Genomic DNA, 24,144 nt, shown 5'->3' with positions numbered 1-24,144 from the left:
GCCCACGCTACTATTGAAGTACACATTTGTTCATGCGCGCACACACACACACACAAATATGCATGCACACGCACACATGCACACACGCACGCACACACACACACGCACACAACAAGGTTTTTTTAAGAGGGGAGAGAAGCTTTATATCAGTATATCCAAAACCCATATTGTACTTCTCAGTGTATTTACAAAACTCAACTCAAGGTAAAAAAATAATCACATGAAATGAATGAAAATGAAAAAAACTAAAACAACTAAAACTGAAAAAGTGGCAAGTCTTCAATTTACAAAATCTCCCTCATAATTCCAACAGCAAAATTTGACATAAAAAAATGGTAGATACAATTACAATGATAGTAATGCTAGAAAAGTTGACATCCCTCCTGTATTTTTTTTTTAGATATTTCTTAAATAATTCACAACAACACAGATGAATTGGAATTTCAAGCTATAAAATTACACTTTGCTGCATAAAAAGATCGAAGAAGACAATACAATTCACAAAACTCGACCTTTTCCAGAATAGTAAGTAATCATAATAACAATAATCATTGTAATAACAATGGGCAGTGGTTTACGGTAAGAAACAGAATTGAATATATTTTTTAATTATTTACTTCAAAGAAAATGAAAAGTACAGAAATCACAGTTTGTCCGGATGACAACCATAAATAAAGAGATTGACTAAACAAGAATGAATTGTAATCCTAGAACAAATATCTCGTCATACCCTTCTCCTCTGTGGTAGCTGTAGCATGAACTAGTAGATACAGCGCTGTAGCATTATGTAATTGCCACAGCTATTATCTGTTAATATGTTACAGTATACCATGAGCATGAGCTATCCAGAACACAATAAATTACCTCAAAGCATCATGTTAAACAATGTCAGTGGAAAATGAAGTCGTGTCTATAAGTCAGTATTTGGAGAAAAGAGACTTAACGCGATTGTCATGCGTCCTATAAACTAAAATAAGGTTAGGTACAAAATTCCCAATAAGTGGCCATTACTTCTTTCCAATTTATTAAGGATGTGGCTCATTTCATGCTGAAATAAAAATGGAATGCAAAGAACGCACTTTTAACCCCCAATGGTCTCTTCAGTATGTAACTTCTGCTATTGCGGTGCAATGTGTCTCTATGCATGTTATGTCATAAGTCATTACGTGCTGAAACTTTGAATAGATGCGACTGCAACTGTAAATCTCATGCGAATCCAAGCAACGAGAGGAGTGAAGCTTATGCAAACAGTGCTCCATATGTAAGTTGAAACAAATAAGGAAAGAAAAACAGGAAAAACACATTGGTACAGGTCCGAATTACTCAAAATGTCTCACTAGCGAATGGTACGGGTGCACATTTATACTACATTTCAGGCAAGGTTTTCATACGGTGAGAGGATTCAAGGAATTACATTATGGTGGTGTCGTACGGGTACACCTTTCAGATTAGGTATGGATCCACTTGATAAGGAAGCTGACTCGGTAGGGAACAGTATCGGTACTTATCAGATGATATCAATCAGAGATTAGCCATTCCAATCTACCGAAGCCAATGGGCCCTCCCCGCTTGCTTGTTCACCTCTATTAAACAGAATGAGCACTGTACTGCAGTTCTACCCCACCTCTTAGCAAATAGCATTACCACCAATGCCTCACGCTTGTGTAATCCTATTGTGTATTCACCTCTCCAGAACAATGTTTTTTTTTTTCAGGGACCTGTGGCGTTTCCATACTTCTCTACAGCTGAGAGTGCACGGCAGATGGAGGGCTTGATCTAAGCCTTGATTCAGGCCTGCTCACGAGGCTTTGACCTGTTATGGAGAAGAGGGCCAACATGCTGGCGCTGAATAAATGCCCCTAACAGGCCACCGTAGCGTATCCTGGGAACTCTGGGTATCCAAGAGCAGCGACGCTGGATACCGTCACGATTACACTGGCGCAGCGCACACGGCAACTGTTGCCGAGACTACACTGCTGCTCGTGGGACCATTATACACGCTTCCAGTTCTCATGCTCTAAACAAACACAAGTACAGTTAAAAACAAAACCCTAGCTTTAACTGAATCCAATTCACTGTTTACGTCTACAATTTATAAGCATAACAGAGAAATGCGCAGACAGTTCACCAGAAGATGCAACTCCATTGTGAGATATCACTTCAGATGTCTGGGTTTTTGAGACTGTACTGGGATTGTCCGAGCTAATCCGAGGGGTTTCCGTTTCTGGGGCGCAGGGATTTCTTCGCATGGTGACCCACCCCCAGGTCATCATTTTCATTGGCTCTCTTCTCTCCCAATAAGGGGACGCCTGCATCTCACACACACGAGAAGCTCCTCTTCCTAAGCAGGGACTGAACAGGTCCAAATGGCTGTGATGACTTTGCTGACCTCTAGCTGAAATGCACTGCTACTGCAGCAGCTGCTCAGGGAGTGAGTAAATCAGTCAGTGAGAGAGCGAGTCAGTTTGTCAGTGAGTAGGTCAGTCAGCCAGTCAGTGAACAGCATGGTCAGTCAGTCAATGGGCAGGTCGGTCAGTGAGGGACACTATCGTATCTAGGTCTACTTCCTCTACTTGCAGCAAAAAAAACAAAAAAAGAAAACAAAAGTGAAACAAGAAAAAAAGAATAATTTCTTACCAGTAAAAGCGAATCAGAAAAATAAATTTAAAAAGTAGAAAACAAAGTTTTTTAACAATGGAAAACAAAACGCAGAAACATAAAATAATCCATCCTCATATTTGTTTTCTTTTGAGTTTCTTTTTTTTTTTCTCGGTCCAAAGCAGGATCAAGGAATACATCTCTATTTGTATATACATGCACATGTATCTGATTGCACACCCACATATATACACAAATATATAAATATATAGATAAACTGTGGCCTTTTTAAGTCTTTTTTTTTTGTTTTGATTTTTCCTCTGGGTGATCGTTAAAATCAGGGTCAGTCTCTCGGTCTTTAAGGGCTGTATGTAAAATGAGGATAAGATGAAACCAAAGGGTGCGCAGAAAAGGCTTCAGAGAGCTGATGAAGGCTAGACACAGCAGGATGTAGCGAGTTCCATGTTTCAACTGTACTGTACACTCCACCGGACGTCCCCACAAAGCGTCACACGCTCATGGTCATGTTTGGAGAGTACTGTGGGGAAACGGGACAGATAAAACACAGTGAAGAACTTCGAACTGGGCATGTAGTACAGGTGAAACACACTTTGTCACATTTGAAAGGGTACTGTGATAACACTGCAAAGATGTAACAATAATTGCCAAATTTGCAAGTGTATTGTGAGGATACCGCAGTGATGTAATACTCATTGTCATGTTGGAACTGTACTGTGGGGACAAAGAACAGGTCAAAAAAATGGTCATGCGTATTGTGTTTGGGGAGTGTTATGGACAAAAAGAATGATGTAACATTGATGTGCAGGTTCATGTTTGTTCATGTCTGTAAAATCCAACACCTGTAACTGTTCTATTAAAGAATTTGAGAAATCAGAACAGAAATATCATGAGAAAATCACATTAACCTCATGCAAAGCATGTGTAGTTGGCCTGAAAATGCTACATATAATATTATCCAACAATTTTATCTGGAGCGGTGTCAGAAATGTATAACCAGTAATGCACTGTAAGTCAAAAGCTGTGACATGGAACATGTTCTAAGTAAAGTAAGAGGCTATATGAAGCCGTGGCAATACACACAACAATCATACATAATTTACGCTCACACACATTGTGTGAGCATGCATATGCACACACACAGGCAAGAGCAGTGTTCACATACGCTTTCATTCTGAAAGGGGTTGAGGAAGTTCCCGCCCATCTCTCCATCATCTCGGGGGGTTCCGGGCTGGTTGCTCATGCTCATGTTGCCGGGAGAGTTCTGTTTGGGTTAAGAAAACAGCAAATCAGTGGAATCATGGGAACTGTAGTTCAGCTGGCGTGGATGGCAACAGTAAAGGAAAATAACAAGCAGAAAAACCAGAAAAATAAAGAGCAGAACATCTGCTGCCACAGGTTATATCAGTATTTTGTCATGTTCATGCATAATATTCATTATTATATAATGAGGTTTCACGAAAGCATTTCTGTTCATACACCTATTTGGTTAACGAAAGCAAACGACAATATAGGTACATGATGAATTTAACACTACATGAATGTTACATTAAATAGAATACATCTTGGGGGAAAGTTCATACATAGTTGATGATTTTAAACCAAGTAGATACGTGCTTTGTTTCTATACATTACAATGACAAGGGCATGAAAGGTGTGTATGACTTGACCTACTTTCTTGAAAAACAGTTCATTTTTTATTCTGTTTTCTCCGTCACATACACTGTGATACCTACTGATACTGATTTCTGAAATACTGAGTTCTGCACGGAACCATAAGGGCAGTGAGAGGTTTACACATTAATTTCGTGATTGGTTAAATCTTGTACAAAGAAAATGATGGTGGCAGCTCTTCCTTAACAAACAGCATGAAGCCACTGCACAAAAAGGAGGCACAGGACCTTAATGTGGTGAAAAATGCTGCTGCCTGTGGATGTGGTATGCCTGAAGTCTATCTTTTGGTGAATGATTTTGCATTGTTCTTATGCAACAGAAGTGCAGAGAATAAAATAGCGTATATTCATACATAAATGCATATCACGGAAATAAACACAAGTACATTATATAACATCTGTCAAATCTTCGACAGATTTACTGCAGCACTGAATTATCCCGGCATCCCCACTCCATTCACTTTTGCTGTACATCTCTTCAGGAGAACAACAGAATGTAAATGTGATAGCGGTACTTGAACTACAGGAAGGTTAGGGGTAAAGTGTGACTGTAGAAGGGCTTTCCTCTGCGCTGAACTGAAGTGCGTTTGATAATGGCTCCAGAACACGGAGCGCATCGCGACTTCCTCCGCTCTCATCCCTCCGTTGCCGCGGGAGCGGGTCGCTCTTTGACGACCGGAGTTTTGGGGAAGCTTTGAAGTTACCCCACGCCACCCGAGGGGGGGACGCTGCGAGGCCAAACCAATCGCGTGGCTCCCCTGAAAGCGGGAGAGGAGACGGGCGGCTGTCTGCTCCTCTCTGAGGGCTGTCACCTGCGGCTCTCTGCGTGTGTGTGTGTGTGTGTGTGTGTGTGTGGGCTGACTGCATTATCGCAGTGCAACATGCGTTTAGCACCCCTAGTCTAAACAGGCACGGGACAGTCATATAAACAGACAGCGACACCAGTCTGACACCTGATACCAGATGAGACTCGCGTGGCTCAGCGACACTGGGGTCCAAGTCGAGGCACATTCAGCCATTTGCACACTCAACACCCCCTGGTCTCGTCTCCTCCCAGTGGGCGGGGCCAGCTCTGTTTGCTTAACGGGATGGTGACAGCCCCGCCCCTCTGGCTGCAGACAGCTGTGTGCTGTTTACAGAGAAGTCATGAGGCTTGTGGGAGAGGGGGACTATTCTTAGAGGCACGAATCCTTCCAGGCCGAGCTGGCAGGTAACGCGCGCGGGGGGAAAACGCTGCCAGGAGAGCCGCCCGGTCCAGCGCGACGGGCGAGAGCTGAACGGGAGCGTCTGACGCCGCGAACGCTGCGGCGCGGTCCGCTAGAGCCGCCGTCAACCCCCCCCCCCCCCCTCACCCCTCCCCTCCTTAGCTCTCCCCTCGAGACCGAACGCCAGTCTCTCAAATGACAGCCAGGAAACTGGCGGAACAGAACACACGGCGTACAGAGAAGGCCTGGTGGAGAGCTTCTTTAGCTCTCATTCAGACACAAAGCCAGCGTGTGTTAGGACCGTCCCGCGGCTTTTTCGCCATGTTCCCGTTTGAGGCTGACAGCGCAGGGCTGATGAGTAACAGATGAGCGCACTGATGGCGACACTCACCTTGGGCAGACTGTCCATGTCACCAGATCCTGGAAAACAAAAGAAAGAAGAGACAATCGAATGAGGCTCCAAAGGCTCCCTCCACTGCTCACCCGAGTGATACAGGCATTGTGAGGACCGGTCCTGAGCCTGGTCTGCCTGGATTATCCTCCTGTTTAACTGCAGATGTCTTAGCAGCTGGTTCTATCTGAAGTGCACTGCAGGCATATGAGTGACACGACTTACATGAAACACGCACTCTGTTAGCATGCTTCACATTAGCACAGTTTTTGTTAAAGTATAGGTAGGGACCCAAAATGGGACATGGGAGTATATGAAGCAGGTCCCAAAATTAGTCTGTACTCTCCTGGGCTTTGCTAGTATATGTGTTTGATGGATGCCCGACAGGTACTAAATTTCTACTTTGGGTCCCAATATTAAGAAGTATTTCTAATTTGGGTCCTGACATGAAAAAGTTTAAAAGGCAGTGCCTTAGCTTATAGCACAGTACACATTATTGACAGCTTTTTCGTTCCACACAAGGGCAAGATTTAAGACTGAACCTGATTCTTGCTCAAGTGCAAACCTTAATAAGCTCCTGAACACAATCAAATTTCCCATGAATAAATGTATGGTCACGGATACGGAAGGAAATTTTTTTTTTCATTTATGACGAGGGAATATTTAGGCGAAATTGTAAGTGCCCAAAAGGGGGCGCCAAAGGACCACGGAAGTCGGCACACGCACTCGACAGCCAGTCCGAGGACACAATGATCACAGCGATATTCACAAACAAGAGATGCTGTTGGGAAGTGATAACAATGAGTCCGCGGGCGGGGAACGGAGACGGGGGGAAATGAGAAAGTCCTCTCGCTGCTGCTTTGATCACGGCCTCTCGTGTGAGAGCTGACCCAGTCTGCCAAGACGTTCTCATCACAGGAAGAGACGAGGGAAAGAAATCACGGCGATGTCAGGTCAATGGCACCGATCTTTAAACAACAGTTTTACTTTAAATTCATGTGCTAAATTGTTTCATAAAATGTGCCTTTGAGTGACTGCTTTAAAAAGATTGGGATACAGCCCTATGTTCCGCTCACGCATGATGTTGACAATCTATTGAGAACAGTTTCAGTCCAGCCTTTGCTGGAAAATCCAAAGGCTCCCTTTAATGGTTAATTTTCTTTTGTTCGGAACACTATGAAAATTTGAGCAGATGAATTTGAGTAACTTGGAGGGTCTCATGGCTGACCTAAAAGCTTATGGAGAGCGTCAGAATGAACAGTATTACAGAAATGTTACTTAAGGGTATGTTACTTAATGGTACTTAAGGAGAGGTGCCACAGGTGAATAGGGGGGAAAGAATTCCTCCATTTCCTCCAAACAAAATCACATTTTATATTTTGAATGTGCATACAAATTCAAACATCATTTTTGTATTACGACTTAATTGTTTTTGGAACATACGCAAATTATTGCATGAATAATTAAAAGCTGTACATTTGCATATTATTTCTAACACTTTTTTCTCAGTAGATTATGTTAGAGTTCATTTTTCTGTTTCAATGTGAACAGCTCAATAGCTGGTGATTTACAGATGTTTAAAAAAAAAATTGTTGTATTGGTGAATTATTGAACAAACCTATGTATATGCTGAAAAAATAAGATTTATTTGGTATTTCTCCACACAAAATGCCCCATGATAAAAATAGAAATAATAAAATATATCAAAAACGCTTCCGTAAATTACCAGCTATTTTGGTTTTCATACAATAAATATGTCATTTAAAGAAAATAGCCATTGGTATCTTGCATTAGAAAATTGTGTAGTCCACTTGTGTGACAAGTAGTGTGACACAAATTCATTTATTTTTTATAATCTGAAATCTGAAATAACATATAATACTATTTACAGACAGATAAAAGGCAATTCATATAGGTGAGCCAAGGAGGGCGATACTGATTTTGCATTTAAAACAATCACAACACCAGAAAAAGCCTTTTAGCACCACTAACCAATCAAATTGTAGTTTACTACCTACACTTGAGGTATCATTGTAACAGGCTGTGTGCATCTTTACTTTATTCCACAGGGACCCTGCACATTAGTAACATCTGAATGTGCCAGAGTTAGCCAGGGAGGCTAATTCTCATCTGTAGCCCCTGGACTACGCGGCTTTGGACCGTGGGAGGAAACCGGAGAACCCGGAGGAAACCCACGCGGACACGGGGAGAACCCAGAACCTCCTTCTCACGAGGTAACACGCGGTAACCGCTGCGCCACCGCAGGCGCTGCTCCACCTGTCAGAGGGGTGCTGATTGGGTGGGTCTGCTCGGATAAACGGTGACATCAGCACTGCTGTGGTATCGGGTGGGGGGTTTGTGTTGCACAGCTGGTGGCTGGGTCGTGTGGTACGATGGTTAAGGAACTGGGCTAGCAGTATCCCAGGGGCACTACCACTGTACCCCTGAGCAAGATATTTAACCACTGTTGGCAAATGGAAAATATCCAGCTGTATAAATGGATTTTATGGGTATGTGTATAAAAAGGTAAGCTATGTAAATCATGCTCTGGATAATAGTGTCTTGGAAATGCCTGCGTGTAATTTGTTGTTCTGGGGTACCCCTGTCCCAGCCGAGTCTTACCTAGTGACCCGTTCATGTGGTGCGGCTCCATTCCAGGCATACCCCCCATGGGGGCGTCCGCTCCTGGGCCCATGGGGAACTGCAGGCCAATCAGAGAACAGAGGGGAAGGGGGTCATCACATGATGCTAAAGGGAATGCTGGGAAACCACGCAGAAGCCACTCTCTCGCCCACAAAGGCACACACACACACACATACGCAAACACACACACCCACACAAATTCAAACACACAGACACAACTTAAATCCCCACTCTACATACACCGCACACAAACACACAGACAACACATGCCCCAAATACTCCCATCCGTGCACACACGCACATTACACACACACACACACACACACACACACACACATTTCCCTCCTCAAAAGCCGCAGGGTGAGGTTCCGGCAGTGAGGAGACTGGGGCCCCTCCGCCGCCCGTGTGCTGGACTGAGTCCTGCTACGACATTTTCCCAAACCGCCCGCCGGCGTCTCCGATAGTGAATCTGAGGCCGGATTATCCAGGCCCCTCACTCTAAATTATTCAGTGAAATTCAGGAAATGTTGCTGCGCTCGGAGGCTGTCAGTTTCCAAGCGGCTCACCGCAGAACAAGAAGAACAAGGAGCACAAGGTAACAGGCCGGTCAGCCATTTCGGCTCAGCATTTCTCCTGTGTCACAGTGTCCAGCACAGCGTCAACTCAGACCTCGAACGCCACGGTGCGATCAGGCGAGCCATTCCACGTCACCAGTGCAAAATGTACCTCAACACTAATTCCCACACACGTTTCGCTGACAGAGCTCAACCTGAAACATCCTCAGTAGCCCACTTTGGAAGTCCCTGTTAAAATATCTGCAGCACGGTGAACTGCAGAGAGGCGGTTCAGGCCGAGTTGAAGAGATCAAACAGGAAGCCTGCGCGCTGGTCTGAGTCACGGGGGGCTGAGTCACGCGGGGTCCAGGGGAGGTCGCGGCGCGAACTCTATCCCAGGACTGGAGGGTCAGGCGTGAGTCAGACGCTGGCGGCCAGCAGGAAGGCCGCCTGGCGTCAGGACAGGCTGCAGCTGCGGGGGCCATGTGACGGCCCCAGAGAAGAAAGGCCATCGTGGCGGCACCAGCGCAAAAACGTTAACCATAATGGCTGGGCTTGGTCTATGTGTCTCGCGAAGCGTGTTTCTGTGTCGGGTTCGCGTCTCTCTTACGTTTGATCGGTTAGCCCCAGGAGGCACTGCATTGATCATAGTGTACATGTTCTCCCCGGAGTTTGTGGAATCTGAAAAAAAATACAGATCATTTTTATTAGAGAAACAAAATAAATAAACCAGCAGGTTCAATAAGAACTCATATCCATTACCGAAGGAATACAAAGAGGCCTTAACATTATCTGGATAAAACAGGTCATCTTTAAAATGAAACATCTCTAAAAAAAAAACCATTCTAGACTAACATTAGCACTCGAACTATACAACTGCAAACTGAAACAGCTTCTCCCTTGGAGAAAAAGCAAGTAAAAATTTCAAAAAGAAACTCACTTGGAAAAGTGTTCGTTTGAACAACCGAAGCACACACAACTTAACTAGCCCTTGCTGATTTGAAACTGATGACTGACTATGATGTAATAACTGGTAAATGCTTCATACAGTATGTCCAACCAAACACTTTCTCTAAGTTTCCCTAACACACTTCTAAGGCCCAAATCCCGAAAAGGTACATTAGTGTCAGAGTGAACTACCTGCTGGGCTGGGCATTATGGGAGTTCCTGGGGGACCCCCTCCTCCAGGTGGACCCTTGAAAAAAACAAGTGAGAGTTATGCCTGTAGAGCACAGACCAGCACCGGAGGTCTGTACAGTTAAAACACAGACCAGCACAGGAGGTCTGTAGAGTTAAAACACAGACCAGCACAGGAGGTCTGTAGAGTTAAAACACAGACCAGCACAGGAGGTCTGTACAGTTAAAACACAGACCAGCACAGGAGGTCTGTGCAGTTAAAACACAGACCAGCACAGGAGGTCTGTACAGTTAAAACACAGACCAGCACAGGAGGTCTGTAGAGTTAAAACACAGACCAGCACAGGAGGTCTGTCCAGTTAAAACACAGACCAGCACATTAGGTCTGTAGAGTTAAAACACAGACCAGCACAGGAGGTCTGTGCAGTTAAAACACAGACCAGCACAGGAGGCCTGTACAGTTAAAACAAAGACAAGAAAATGTGAGTGAACACAGGCAAACCTAGGTATGCACAGAAAAACACAGGCTCTTCCTGACACAGGCTGGCTCTTTAGTCCCAGCAGCCACAGTGTTTGGTCTTAGTATCGGGAAGGCGGGCTTCTGAGCGCGCTCAAACAGCGAGAGCATCGTTAGCGTGCGCCGCCGCTGGGTGTCTGGGGGCCCAGTGCTGAGGTCAGCAGCCTGCATTCCGGCTCTTTCCATGTGGGGCGTAAACATGCCCCCCCCCCGCTCTCCTCCCCTTCCCTCCTCCCTCTCTGAGATCCCAAATCAAATTAGAGCGCCTCTTCTCTACTGCTGAGTCGGCCAGGGCTTCCCAGGCGAGCGCGTCCTCACGCCGGGCCAATTTCAGTAAACGCAGCAGGAGCAGGCCTCTGGGGGGGGGGGGGATTTACGGACTGCTGACAGGATCCCCTGTATCCTGCGTGTGTCTCTGACCAGACTTCACTCAGCCACGGTAAACCACGTCACCACGGTTTCTACAGGAAGACTCCTTTTGTGAGCAAGTGCATACTGTGAGAATGGGACTGGCTCGGCAATAATGGTTTCACTGATAAATCAGCACAGAGTCGCGGTTTGAACCGTGCTGTTCTGGATGGAATGTGACCGGGTTTGGTCTGAACAGCGTTATTCTCAATGTGACTAGGTGCGGTTTTTAACAGTGTTACTGTCAGTGTGACCGGGTGTGGTTTGAACCACCCTAACCTCGATGTGATCGGGTGTGGTTTGAGCCACTCTACCCTCTGTGTGACCGGGAGTAGCTTGAACCACGCTGTGCTCGATGTGATCGGGTGTGGTAGTTGACCCATGCTACCCTCGATGTGAACGGGTGTGGTTTGAACCACCCTAACCTCGATGTGACCGAGTGTGGCAGTTGAACCACGGTACCCTCAATATGACCGGGTGTGGTTTGAGCCACTCCACCCTCTGTGTGATCGGGTGCGGTCTGAACCACGCTACCCTCGATGTGACCGGGTGTGGTTTGACCCACGCTGGGCTCCACACGGTCAGCACGCTGACAGAGGACAGTGGAACACAGACACTGGTCTGTTGAGTAGTTTCCCTTCTGGAGGACCCAGAACTCGCCCTGCCTTCCTGCTGCAGCTCCAGAGCCACGGGGGCCAATGGCACACGTCCCACAGCGCTAAGCCTCACTGGACTGGGCCGTGCAGGACGCGGGGGTGAGGGAGAGGTGTCTTCACCCCCCCCCCCAAAGGAGTAAGAACATGGCTCTGCCATCACCTACCACATAGCTCCCCGGAGACGCTGAAGAGTACGGGATCTGGAGAGAGAGAGGACAGAAGAGGGGAGAAAGGGAGAGAGAGAGAGAGAGAGACCATCAACAACACAACAACCATCTTACAAAACCCAACATATAAAAACGGCTGTGACATTTCTGTAAATATCGCTCCTCCACAGGCTGGTTTAGACAGATAGATAGATGGATAGATCTTTATTGTCACTGTGCTCAGAACAATGAAAATGTGTTCAGCAGCTCTTCAGCAGTGTGCAGCAAGGAGAATGCCGGGCCGCTGCGTGCAACCATGCCGCCATTTATGTTCACACGGCTTGTGGGCTGCCCTTAGCAGCTGAGTCTCAGTGCTTCTTGCCTTCGTTACGATCGGCTGTATGAGGTGAACTGCCTCTGAGCAGAGGCTCACCATCAGTGCTCATATCCTTATATATATCAGTTATAGTACAAGAGACATAGCACTCTTAAACAAGCCCCTTCGCTTTGGGATGGTTTCAGATGAACTACACTGGAGCCTACTGTACGGCGTTCTGTCTGCCTCTTTAGCTGCTAGCCTGCTCCCAGAGCAGAGCCTTCATTAGAATAGACGCTGACAGCGTAATGATCGCTTTAAACGTGAAACCGTAACCCAATAAAAGAGGTCCCTCTCTGACAGCACATTAAGGGCGAGAGAGGCACGGTCTCAGATTACAGCAGTCTGAATTTAAAGCCTCAGTTCAGGACAGCCCGGGGGGTTCTGTCACAGCCAAAGGACCGTCAATCATTCAGCCAGCCAATGAATCTGTCCGTCAACAAAACAAACAAAAATGAATCAATCAGCCGACCGACCGATTCGTCAATCGCAGAATCAACCAGTAAATCGGCCAATCAGCCAGTCGATAAATCAACCGATCAGTCGATCGTTCCTGCTCCGGCGCAGAGACGGGGAAGCGTACGAACGACTCCGATTGGACGCTTCTGCAGCGCACGGTCAGTCAGTGCAAGCGTGGAACAGGCATAGCTAAAACACGAGCTCTCTGTCCCTCAGAGAAGGCCGAGGGCAGGCGGCCGGGGCCCAAGGCCGTGAGCTGGCGGCCCGGCGCGCGGCGTAGGCACGCTGTTTAAAAGGCCGGCGCTACGGAGAGGGTGTGCCGCGGGTGTGCCGTGGGTGTGCTGTGGGTGTGCTGTGGGTGTGCTGTGGGCGTGCTGTGGGTGTGCCGTGGGTGTGCTGTGGGCGTGAGTGGGCGTGCTGTGGGTGTGCTGTGGGTGTGCTGTGGGTGTGCTGTGGGTGTGCTGTGGGTGTGCTGTGGGTGTGCTGTGGGAGTGCTGTGGGTGTGCTGTGGGCGTGCTGTGGGCGTGCTGTGGGCACGCTGTGGGTGTGCTGTGGGTGTGCTGAGGGTGTGCTGTGGGTGCGCTGTGGGTGTGCTGTGGGCGTGCTGTGGGTGTGCTGTGGGTGTGCTGTGGGCGTGCGGTGGGCGTGCTGTGGGCGTGCTGTGGGTGTGCTGTGGGCGTGCTGTGGGTGTGCTGTGGGCGTGCTGTGGGTGTGCTGTGGGTGCGCTGTGGGTGTGCTGTGGGTGTGCTGTGGGCGTGCTGTGGGTGTGCTGTGGGTGTGCTGTGGGTGTGCTGTGGGAGGGCTGTGGGTGTGCTGTGGGCGTGCTGTGGGCGTGCTGTGGGCACGCTGTGGGTGTGCTGTGGGCGTGCTGAGGGTGTGCTGTGGGTGCGCTGTGGGTGTGCTGTGGGCGTGCTGAGGGTGTGCTGTGGGTGCGCTGTGGGTGTGCTGTGGGCGTGCTGAGGGTGTGCTGTGGGTGTGCTGTGGGCGTGCTGTGGGTGCGCTGTGGGCGTGCTGTGGGTGCGCTGTGGGCGTGCTGTGGGTGCGCTGTGGGCATGCTGTGGGTGTGCTGTGGGCGCGCTGTCCTCCCGCAGAAGAGCGCGGCCAGACTTTCCGGCAGACTCACCGAGTTGGCGTTCGGAGGGTTTGGCCAGGGTCGACCTCCGGGGCCCCTGGAAGAGAGCGAGAAAAAGAGGAAAGTTTGAAACGGTGCGACGCGCCGGGGACCTCTCCTGAAGCGCCAGGGTCCGGAGGAGTTTTCTAGAGGACCGGAACATTACCGGGCCTGCAAGGCTGAAGTGTCAGGGTGATAAAAACAGAGAGGCAGCGTGTGGCGCTGTACCAGCACGGCTTCAGAAGCCTGTTAAAACCATGGAGCCACGGAGATCTACGCCGGTTACATTCAGGAGCCCCTGAACAGATGGAGAGCAGGAGGAAGTCACACACACACGCATGTAAGCACTTACATGTTCATCCCGGGCATTCCTGGGCCACCTAGCGCATTGATGGGGGGCCTCATTCCCCCTCCGTATCCCTGCAACAGCAACAGAGGGATACGGTCATTCCAAGAGACGGGCTCGGTCAGGAAAAAGCCCCCATTCTGCAGTTCGATCGGGATGTTTATTTTGACCTGAGAAGACAGCGTCTATCAGAGTACAATTATTCTCGAATCTGGATCAGAATTCCTTTTATGGAAAGATGAATTTGACTTCCGTTCCAGGTTTTCCACCAGCCAATCACATACCTGTGGCCCAAGTGGGACCATCCCCCTTGGCGGGGTCATCCGTTGCATAGCCCCGCCCATGCCTGGATGGCCTGAGAGGTAAAAACAACAGGACACAGATTTATTTCAAGCATCCTGAATTACATATACCCAAACATTTAGCTACGAAGATATGTATTACAGTTATGTAACAAAAACTAATATGTAGTATTTTATTTGTTAGTACATTATTAGCATACAAAAACCAGGCACAGACACACATTCATATCTTGAACAGGGACCATTCCTGTGGACACAAACCTTGCTGTCTTGTGGGGTCCATTCCACTGGGCAGTAACGGCTGGTTTCCTGGGACTCCCCCAAGAGCCTACACAAACGAGACACTGCTCAGGGTGCGCATGGAGAAACTGTCTCATCCAATCACCAACTCACAGGAGCTGGAGTGGGTGGGCTTAGAACGTTAAACTACCATTAAACTACCACCACTAATCATCACTTGCTAACATTTATAAAAGCAGAAATGTCACTCGAGGGCTCATTTCTCAATTGCAGTAACCCGGGGAAACGGAAAGGGATTCACAACAAGCCAATCAGCCGTAAAGCGGATGATTAGGAGGCGGGATTGTGAGAATATGAGAATTAGGCTCTTTTTAAAAAGTTTGATGTCATAGCTACTGAGTCATGGTTTTATTCTGGGTTGGTCAAGAGAGAAGGCTGCCCCATATCGGGACACAAATACCACTTCCAGCATTGCCTGAATTTTCTGCCATCCCAAGTATCGATAATGCCCACACTTGCTTAGCTTCAGCCATCAGGCGAGAGTAAGTCACAGGGTGGTTTGGCTGCTGGCGGTAATATGAGATTATGTTTTTTTTATTGGTTGTGGGTGTAAAGTGTAGGTTGATTTGGTACAGAAATAATTTTGAAGGTTTGAACTGTAAAACTTAACCTAAACAAAGCTTTCAAATTAGGCCGAAATCGAATGTGGAAAAGACAAAATTTCTCTCACTGATTTCAACGTGTAAACATGGAGAAGGGGCACCAGCCCAGCCACTAGTCAAACAAGAAGAGACTACGTATCCCAGCATCGGGTGGTGCGCGCAGTTGAGGCCGTACCTGATTGGGTATTCTGAGGGGAGGTCTGGGGCCGCCAGGGTAACGAGGAGACATGAAAGGCTGTGGAGAGAGAGAACGAGGTTTAACCGGAGAGCAGCTCGGCGGGCTCCAGACCGACGGCAACCTTTCACCGGACCGCCGCCCGGCGGCTTCAGATGAAAGCGCCCCTCTTTCGGCAGACGGCGAGAGCACCTGTTTGAAAACGACTCGGAGAGCGCGTGGAACAATCGAACGAGGAGCCTTTCTTCCTCGTCCCAAACGCAACGCTGCCAGCGCACGGAGCGCGAAAACGACTCAAAATAAACATTGAACGCAACATATTTTTTTTACTATAAATACTCTTTGCAGACACGGTCCAGTAGGTGCGCAGGTTCCCTCCCGGGTTGATTCCTGGGCAGGCCGCTCTGCCCCAGAGCAAAGCGCTCATGTGGAAAAGCCTCAGCAGACGCCCAGCTGGCGAACGGAAAACACGAGCAAACAGAGGCGCTGGGCAGCCTCCGCCAAGCATAGCCAATAATAACACGGCATTATAATAATCAGAGCAATTATCGCCATGGCAGCCCTCACGCTTCCATTCCCAGTTAGGACCCCCATCACGAAAAGGACGGCCGAGTGCACTTCACGCCGACCCCACCTCTGCACGGGGCTGCCGCACGAAGACGACCGGCTACACTTCTATGTTCAAATCCGAGGACAAGGCGCATTGTGGACGTACGAACAGTTTCGTGCGGTCAGCGGCCCACATTAGCCGCCGCGGGTTTCGACACCAGCCCCGAAAGCAAATAAAAATAGTTCAAGTGTAAAGCGATAAAATGAATCAACATCTCTCCCTCGTAAAAATAAGTGCATCGCCCACTGCGATAAACGGTGTGAATGTGCAAATATTTATGCACCGGATCACTACCCACAACCCCGAACCTCCGACTGCCACACTGAACGTCCCCGCGAAGAGGGGGATACCAACCCAACCGTGCGAAAGCCCGCAGAACCAAACGGTGACTCACGCGCGGTCTGAGCACCGACGCTGGGATACATGTCCCAGCTATCTGAACGTTCGTTTGCGAGGGGTGAATTTTTGTTTACACAGCACAAGGGAAAAAGTGAGATGGGTGTGGCTCTTGGCGTTTGACCCCCACATGTTCCCACCACCCTCCCACTGCCCCACCCCCAGCCTTCCCGATAGCTGAAGGACAACAGTCACACTCTGAAGACCTCTGGCTCCACCTTTTTCACTGTGTCAGTAAAAACACAACCACACACACACCCAAACATAGCCACACAGCCACACATACACACACACACACACATACACACACGCACACATGCACACACGCACACACACACACGCACACACACACACACAACACACACACACCCACAACACAGCCACACAGCCACACACACGCACACACACACACACGCACACGCACACACACACACACCCAACACACCACACACACACACCCACGCACGCACGCACGCACACACACACACACCCCACACACGCACACACACACACACGCACACACACACACGCACACACGCACACAGGAACAATAATGAGAGCAGCTGAGGGCTGAAGTCAGCCTGTTAGGCCTGTGGGGCCTGTTAGGACGTGTAAAAGCGAGGTGTTCCAGGGGAGCCGGGCAGGCGGCGACACGGCCCGGTCCGCTGAGCACAGAACCCGCGCGCGCACGGGCCCGCCGCGACCGCCCTGCGTCCGGACACGCGCGACCGGGCGCTTCATAAAACATGGAGGGGGACTGCAAGAGCGCGTCAGTTATGATGGAGCTGATGAGTAAGAGCAGAGAGCAAAACTCCGGGCGCCTCCACGGTCAGAGGCCAGTCCCCAGAAAACATGCAGACAACTTTGCTGCCGGCTGGAGTCACATCAGCCCAGAATCTGCAGGACTGGAAGAGATGAAAGCGTCTATCGAGAGGCAGGGCTGAGGAGGGTCTGAGAAGAAAGGGCCATGGGGGAGGGTCCGAGAGGGCGGTGTGGAGTGCGGGGTGGGGGCAGGGCTTGGAAAAGGGCACTGGGTGGCGTTTTGTGGAGTGGGTGGGGTCAGAAAGGTGGGCGGGGCTGCTCTAGGGGCACATCGTCAACTAGCTAGCCAAGGGCCTATGGTAAAGCTATGGCCAATGGTAAAATTCAAATTCAAGTTTATTTATTTATGCACCAAAGGCGCCAGAAGACCATTCCAGATTGCGCAGCCCTAACGTGTGTGTTTTGCGAACGCGTATGTGCTTTGCGTACATTTGGCACGCGTGGCTCTGAGTGGCCAGCTGCTGCAATTAACCCCTTACATCGCTCCAATTACAAGTAATAGGGGCCAAGCGGATGCCTCTTCCCAGAGGGACCGGAGGATTTGGGGGGTTTGACTCCGAGGTCAGGTGCTGAAGCCGCCCCCCTTGAGCAGGCTACTTGACCTGAATACGCTCTGCTCTGCTCTGCCCAGCTGCAGAAAGGCATTACGAGTGGAAGCGAGGGCGGCATTGGGCTCCCTAGTTAAGGGCATCTGCTGGGCTGACAAGCGACGGCGGGGAAAAAAAAGGCGAGGCTGGAGGCTGCAGCCTGCGGTCAGAGGCTCCCGCGGTTACCGCGATTTCTGGCTATTTTTAGCCTTCGGCATCGACGAGGAGCGCCTCGGAAAGCGCCGGAAGCCAGACCGATGGGATACCGGGGAGCAGTAGTCCCGTGCTACTGGACTACCTGGAAGAGGGGCCCAGGGTCTGGGCTCGGACCCCAGGGTATGGGGAGCTCGTGGTGGGGGGGGGGGTCCGGGACCTCCCCTTTCCTGTAGCGCGTCAGTTTTGGGGTGCCCGGGGGCCCGGTGAAGCCACGAGACTCTTCCCCAGCCCTGCTCCGATGCTCGCCGCACAGCGGACGGCCTGTTTAATTAGCGAGGGGGGAAAAGGGCTGAATTAATTAGTCCGGCTGCATAATTAATCAGCCGGGCGGCGGGGGGCGGCCAGTGACCTCCGCGCTCGGTCCTCTCTGCGGGCGGGACGGCGGGGAGTCGCGTCACCTTAATCACCGCGGCAACGTCAGGAGGGCCCTCTCAAATCTCACTCCGCCATCGGGGGGGGCTCGAGGATGAGGATGAGAACGAGGAAGAGGAGGAGGAACACGGGGGTCTTCCTCGTCTTCCTGGAGAGACCCGTCCTCCCACAAGCTCAACTCCAAGTCTGAGTGTTCGGTGCCTGATGCAGGTTTCATAACCAGCCAAATTAATCGCATATTAAAGCTTGTGTCTTTATCAGGCTACCGGATTCTGGAGGAAAAAAAAAACTACAAAGGTACAAAGGAATATCGTGTAGACTGGAGGCAGGGAGAAGCCAAAAAATCAGTTCCTTGGAGAAAGGAAGAATGAAGAGAAACCACAGGAGTAACTCATACCGCTCTAAGCTCTTAACAATTAATCAAAGTGCAAATCCTACCTTTACAGTTGTCCCCGGGAAGAAGTTGTCCCACATCAATGCAGGCTAATGCGCTTTCTTTTATAGGCTTAAAAACATCAACCGCTTCCAAATTTTAACATCCATCATCTTTGTCGTTTAATCTTTCCTACGGATTTGCTGGGATCTAAAACTGGCTGAAATTCATTTGCATGCCTCTGAGTTTCACACCAGCTAATAGGGTCCCAAAGGTTTACATTTCAGGACATCCTTTTGAGCCCACCTTTAGCACAGACCTCTACAACAGCAGACGCTTCTTTATATGAACCGAAAAAGCTAGCGTCGCACAGTAGTATCAGTCCCTAGACTGTTGAGCATTAGCAAAGCACCTTCCGCAAGACTGCCTTCCTATTGGTTACACAGTAGCAGGCAAGCAGTCACACAGCAGTCCCCATCATGTTCAGAGGTGAAAACTCCAGGTTAATAAAGTAAAAGTCCTCCACATGTACAGTATATGTAACACATTATATGTAATACAACACTGGCTGCACATTAAAATGTTCATGCAGATTGGTACAAGAATCCCATTCAAAGTTACACATCTATCTACCTTGATTACTTGAGAAAATGTGTGGATAACTAGGCTGCAACATAGATATACAATATGAAACCAAAGTCAGACAGGTACCTAAGCATTTTTTTCTATTTTAGACAATATTCCAATGTCAGTGCATCCTTTGACAAGCTAAACCTGGGTTCACTGCTGTAAACTGAAACTACATGACAGCATGCATGAATTAGGAATTAAATGACTGAATATACAACACAAACAATGGTAGCATTCCTATTTTACGGCACTTAGCATGAATGCATGAACTATTCATTAAAATTTAGATCACTAGAATCATTTGGATCGTTCACAGACATGCAAGCATTTAGCTTCATTTTGGGAATATTGAGAATATATACGAAATACCGTAGTTTTATTTCTTAATGTAATATATGTAAATTGTTAACTTAATTTCATGTACCACAGATGCTTCACCTGAAGTTCTGCCTGGGAAAAAGAGTTATTCTCTCCTATTCTATTCTCTCCTATTCTATTCTATTCTATTCTATTCTATTCTCAGCAGATTTTTTAGAGTCCCCGGCAAACCGGACGGCTGAACGCAGAGCGGGGAAGACGCCGCGCGACACAGCGCTGCGATCGAAGCAGCCGGCGTCTGCGGCGGGGGGAACCGCGCGTCTCGCCCAGACTCTCCGCAGCGTCGCCGATCGGCGCGGAGGGGGAAGCGGCGCGGACCGAGACCGGCGGCGCGCGGAAACCGCACCCCCGACGCACACGCTCGCGATCCGGCGTCTGCCTCATCCGGGAGCAGCTGGCAGGCTGACGGGGATTTGCTGTTTCGCGTTGTTGCGCATTTGTACGGCTTCTCCCTTTATTCCTTTACTGGCTAATTACTGTAGGAGGCTACGGCACTGAAACCACTAGCTGCGTTAGTGAATTAATAACGGAACCACGATAGCAATGTTGGAGGCACTTGAGGCATAATATGTGTGTGTGCGTATGTGTGCGTGTGTGTTCATGAGTCTGTGTTCAAGTGAGGGTGTGATCAGTGTTCTTCCTCACACAGAGAGACACGTGTGCAGCAGTTCACAGAAGTCTGCCTCTTATCAGGCCCTCAAAGTAAAACAGACTGTTTACTGCGCTGACAGGGAGTCAGCGCTTGTGATGGAGAGACGGCGCTCGGCTGCAAAACACCCGATTGGATCAGCATGCGTGAACTTTATGTTCTCCACAATACAATGCAATCATGTTTTGTACTGTTGGAAAGCTGATGTCATGGGGAACAAGCTGGTGTCTTTGGTGGCGGGGTGCTGACTAAAGATCTTGATACCCGTGGGTTAGCACCCAGCCAGGTACAAAAAGTGACCGGGTGCTTTGACAGTTTCGTATATAAGAGGACACGTGCAGTGGTTCGGAGAGACTCGTCCACACAGCCCCCTGTGCGTGTAAGCCATTTAAGCGCATAGCCATTTCATCACTCACGTTTTGCACCATTGTATATTGTCATAATTACTGCACACCGAACAATAAACTGCATTCATTTTAACATGGCATTGCTATTAGACTCCTACCACTGGCGCACTGCACACCTAGCAGTTTTAAGGTGCTAGCAAACACATAGGACTTAGGATATCTGCATATCGTAGTCACTCGCCTATACACTAGTGTCAGAGCAGGATACACAGTTGTATTTATGCAGGCCACACAAGCCAAAGACATGTCCGCAGCTACCAAGTTAGACAGCGATTCATATAAAGCCGCACTACCGGCAGACAGCAGACTCCTCCGTCTATGCGTAACAGTTAGCAGAGAGGAAAGGTTAAAACCTTCTTTTTGGAGTCAGATACCTGAGATAACATTCATTTAATCCTGTTCCAGTAGCACCAGGTAAAACTACACGCCATCACCACTCAGATACTTCTGCTGTTTGGTGTGTCTGAGGGGTTTCTTACACATATACGCAGACATGTACATACATGTACACACACAAACACAAGCACGTGCACGCACACACTCATACACGCACACACACACAAATGCACATGCACACACGCACATGCACACACGCAAGCACTCATACGTATAAACACACACACATGTGCACACACACGTGTACGTACACACACACACACACACACACACACACACACAGAGCTGTGTTCCAGCTCTGTTCTCTGGGAGTGCTCCTGTGTGTTTAAAGTTGGCCTCTCATAATATACAGCAGCATGAAGCTGTCTGCTCCCTCAGCTCTCCTCCCCCCTTCCTCTCCCCCCCCCTCGCTTTCCAATAGGGAGCCTCCGACCATCCTACTGGCTCAAAATAGAACAGAGAGAGACAGAGAGAGAGAGAGAGAGAGAGAGAGAGGGAGTGCGCACACACACACACATACACACAGACACACACGCACACACACACATACACAAGGATGGAGGGCAGGAGAGAGGGAGTGCTGAAAACTAGAAGCAATGCCAGAGAGAGAGATAGAGAGAGAGATGGCCACTTCTACATTATTACAGCCTACAGCATTTGCCTAAAATGCACATAGTCTAAAATGCAGATACTCCATTTACTTATTGATTCTTTGTATTACCAGTATGACTCCAGTACTCAGGGGAGAAATGCACGTAATGCCACTAAACTGCACATTAGCAAAGGCCTGCTCCACCAATGATACACAAAAAGAGCTATCATCACTGGCACCACAGTGAAGAACACACCGCTCCGTTCTTACAAGACACAGTACGTACTGCTGAATCCGTGGAAGTGCGTGCTGGACCTTCCCCTGTCTTTGCCAGCCGACAGCACAAGATCTCACTGGAACACAACGGTCTCGTTAAAATGGCGGCCAAACACTCTTAAATCGACCAAGTCACCTTTTTCTGTGGGCAGATTGGCCCTTCTTCCACAGATCTGCCGTTCTCCTTCGCACGGACCGCACGGACCCCGACGCCACCTCACGCGCAGCACCGCATCACGAACGCGAGCACGTACGAGCCGCTGCTCGCCACCTGATTGGCCAGGCTCCTGCGGAATGGCGCCACCAGCCCCCCGGGAGAGGAGGCAATTTCTCAGTGGCTGGGTTTTTGTTGATGGCGTAGTTTCCCTTCAGTTATTCGGCTAATTAAGATTCGCGAAACGGGAGAGGGTTGTTTTCCACCTGTTGATCGATTGTGCACACGGGACCGAACAACATTAATTCCAGTGGATGTGGAGAACAAAACAAACGCACCTTAATGAAAACTAGCAGATAGCGTAAGCTAAAGTGCACTCTCAAATGCATGTTTTCTTTAATTAAACAATATATAAGTGAGTGTGGGTGCGGCATGGTAGTGTAATGGTGTGAGAACTGGGCTTGTAACTCTGAGATCGCAGGTTCGATTCCCAGGCAGAGCACTGCTCTTATAGCCTAGAGTGTGAGGTACTCAACCCGAACTGCTTCAGTCAACATCCAGCTGTATAGCTCTAAGTGAGATTGTATGTATAAGTCAGTCTGGATAAGAACATCTGCTAAATGCTAAAAATGCCATGTAAAAATGTACACTGACAAATGTTATTTAGCTAATGCGCTCATATAACCGAAGTATCACTTCAGCCAAAAGAATGGCACACTCTGCTCATACATTTGAAAATATGATAACACAAAGCAGTTATTAACCGGACAACATGGAATTAATACAATATTTCATTCATTAATTAATTAAAACCAGATAAGGCCAGTTACTGTAGTAAAAGTCTGAGACACAGAACAGTAGAAACATTTGTTGTACGATCCTTAAACATTCTTTAAAAAATCCTTTTGACTTTTGTCATGGGCTATATGTTATAAGGTAAGGAATTTCAGTCTGGAAGAACACTCCCGAAATATTTAACCTTGGGGATCTATGTGGAAATAAAATCCATACAGGAGATGAAATGAAAAAGCAAAAAAAAACAGCCAGCTGTCATTTGAGAAGGATACAGGAAACTGCCCTGCCTGATATCATGAAATCAGCAGACTGCTATCTTTGCAGTGCATTCATTTACTCCAGCACTGAGAACACTTTAATGGAGCGAATGTTCATGCGACAGCACAAACTGGTGATTATGAAATGGCAACCTGCCCATGTATCACCCTGCGAAATCCAAACTCGGCAAACAATGAATTAAAAACCTTTAAACCTAGAGACATACATGGCTCGGATGGTTTACCTAGCACAAAATCTAAATAATACGGTGTATATAGACAACGTTAAAATGGGGGAATCCTCATTGTAAAAAAGACAGTGGGAAAGGAGATGTATCTGGCTCGTTCATCTCACGATATCAATTACTATAGCCAGGCTGTCATTTGCCAGGATGGCTGTCAGTCAAGACACGCAGCCAATCCAGACAGGAACCTGTCCCGTCCAGCGAATGGCACAAATCCAAAAGGCCTGTGCAAAAGGGCTCACGGAGGGTGTCAGATCCAGAAAGAAAAGGTTTGAGCAGCACACCGTCAGCCCAAAAGGCTAAGGAAGCATATGGATAAATTCGGAGTCTTAGCAAGGCACTGCTTCACTGGCTGGTCTTCCACTCCAGAGG

General features: G+C 48.5%; 1 protein-coding gene across 1 annotated transcript in view; it reads right to left on the bottom strand.

Moving 5' to 3' along the window:
- Nucleotides 1-2,753: 2,753 nt before the first annotated feature.
- The window catches only part of ssbp2b (single stranded DNA binding protein 2b), an 88,461-nt gene continuing 67,070 nt past the window's right edge, over nucleotides 2,754-24,144 (bottom strand). Inside the window, exons 6-17 of the mRNA XM_064309395.1 lie at nucleotides 15,618-15,677; nucleotides 14,802-14,868; nucleotides 14,523-14,593; nucleotides 14,245-14,312; nucleotides 13,905-13,950; nucleotides 11,965-12,000; nucleotides 10,223-10,277; nucleotides 9,693-9,763; nucleotides 8,508-8,586; nucleotides 5,886-5,914; nucleotides 3,782-3,880; nucleotides 2,754-3,136 (exon numbers count right to left, since the gene is read on the bottom strand). Coding sequence (XP_064165465.1) covers nucleotides 3,107-3,136; nucleotides 3,782-3,880; nucleotides 5,886-5,914; nucleotides 8,508-8,586; nucleotides 9,693-9,763; nucleotides 10,223-10,277; nucleotides 11,965-12,000; nucleotides 13,905-13,950; nucleotides 14,245-14,312; nucleotides 14,523-14,593; nucleotides 14,802-14,868; nucleotides 15,618-15,677 — 711 coding nt within the window. The 3' untranslated portion in view covers nucleotides 2,754-3,106. The remainder of the gene's footprint in view (nucleotides 3,137-3,781; nucleotides 3,881-5,885; nucleotides 5,915-8,507; nucleotides 8,587-9,692; nucleotides 9,764-10,222; nucleotides 10,278-11,964; nucleotides 12,001-13,904; nucleotides 13,951-14,244; nucleotides 14,313-14,522; nucleotides 14,594-14,801; nucleotides 14,869-15,617; nucleotides 15,678-24,144) is intronic.

This window comes from Anguilla rostrata, chromosome 14 (assembly GCF_018555375.3).
Source record: "Anguilla rostrata isolate EN2019 chromosome 14, ASM1855537v3, whole genome shotgun sequence".
In the NCBI taxonomy this organism is placed as follows: Eukaryota; Metazoa; Chordata; class Actinopteri; order Anguilliformes; family Anguillidae; genus Anguilla; species Anguilla rostrata.
Note: the sequence above shows the minus strand (reverse complement) of the source record. Positions and strands in the feature narration are given on the sequence as shown.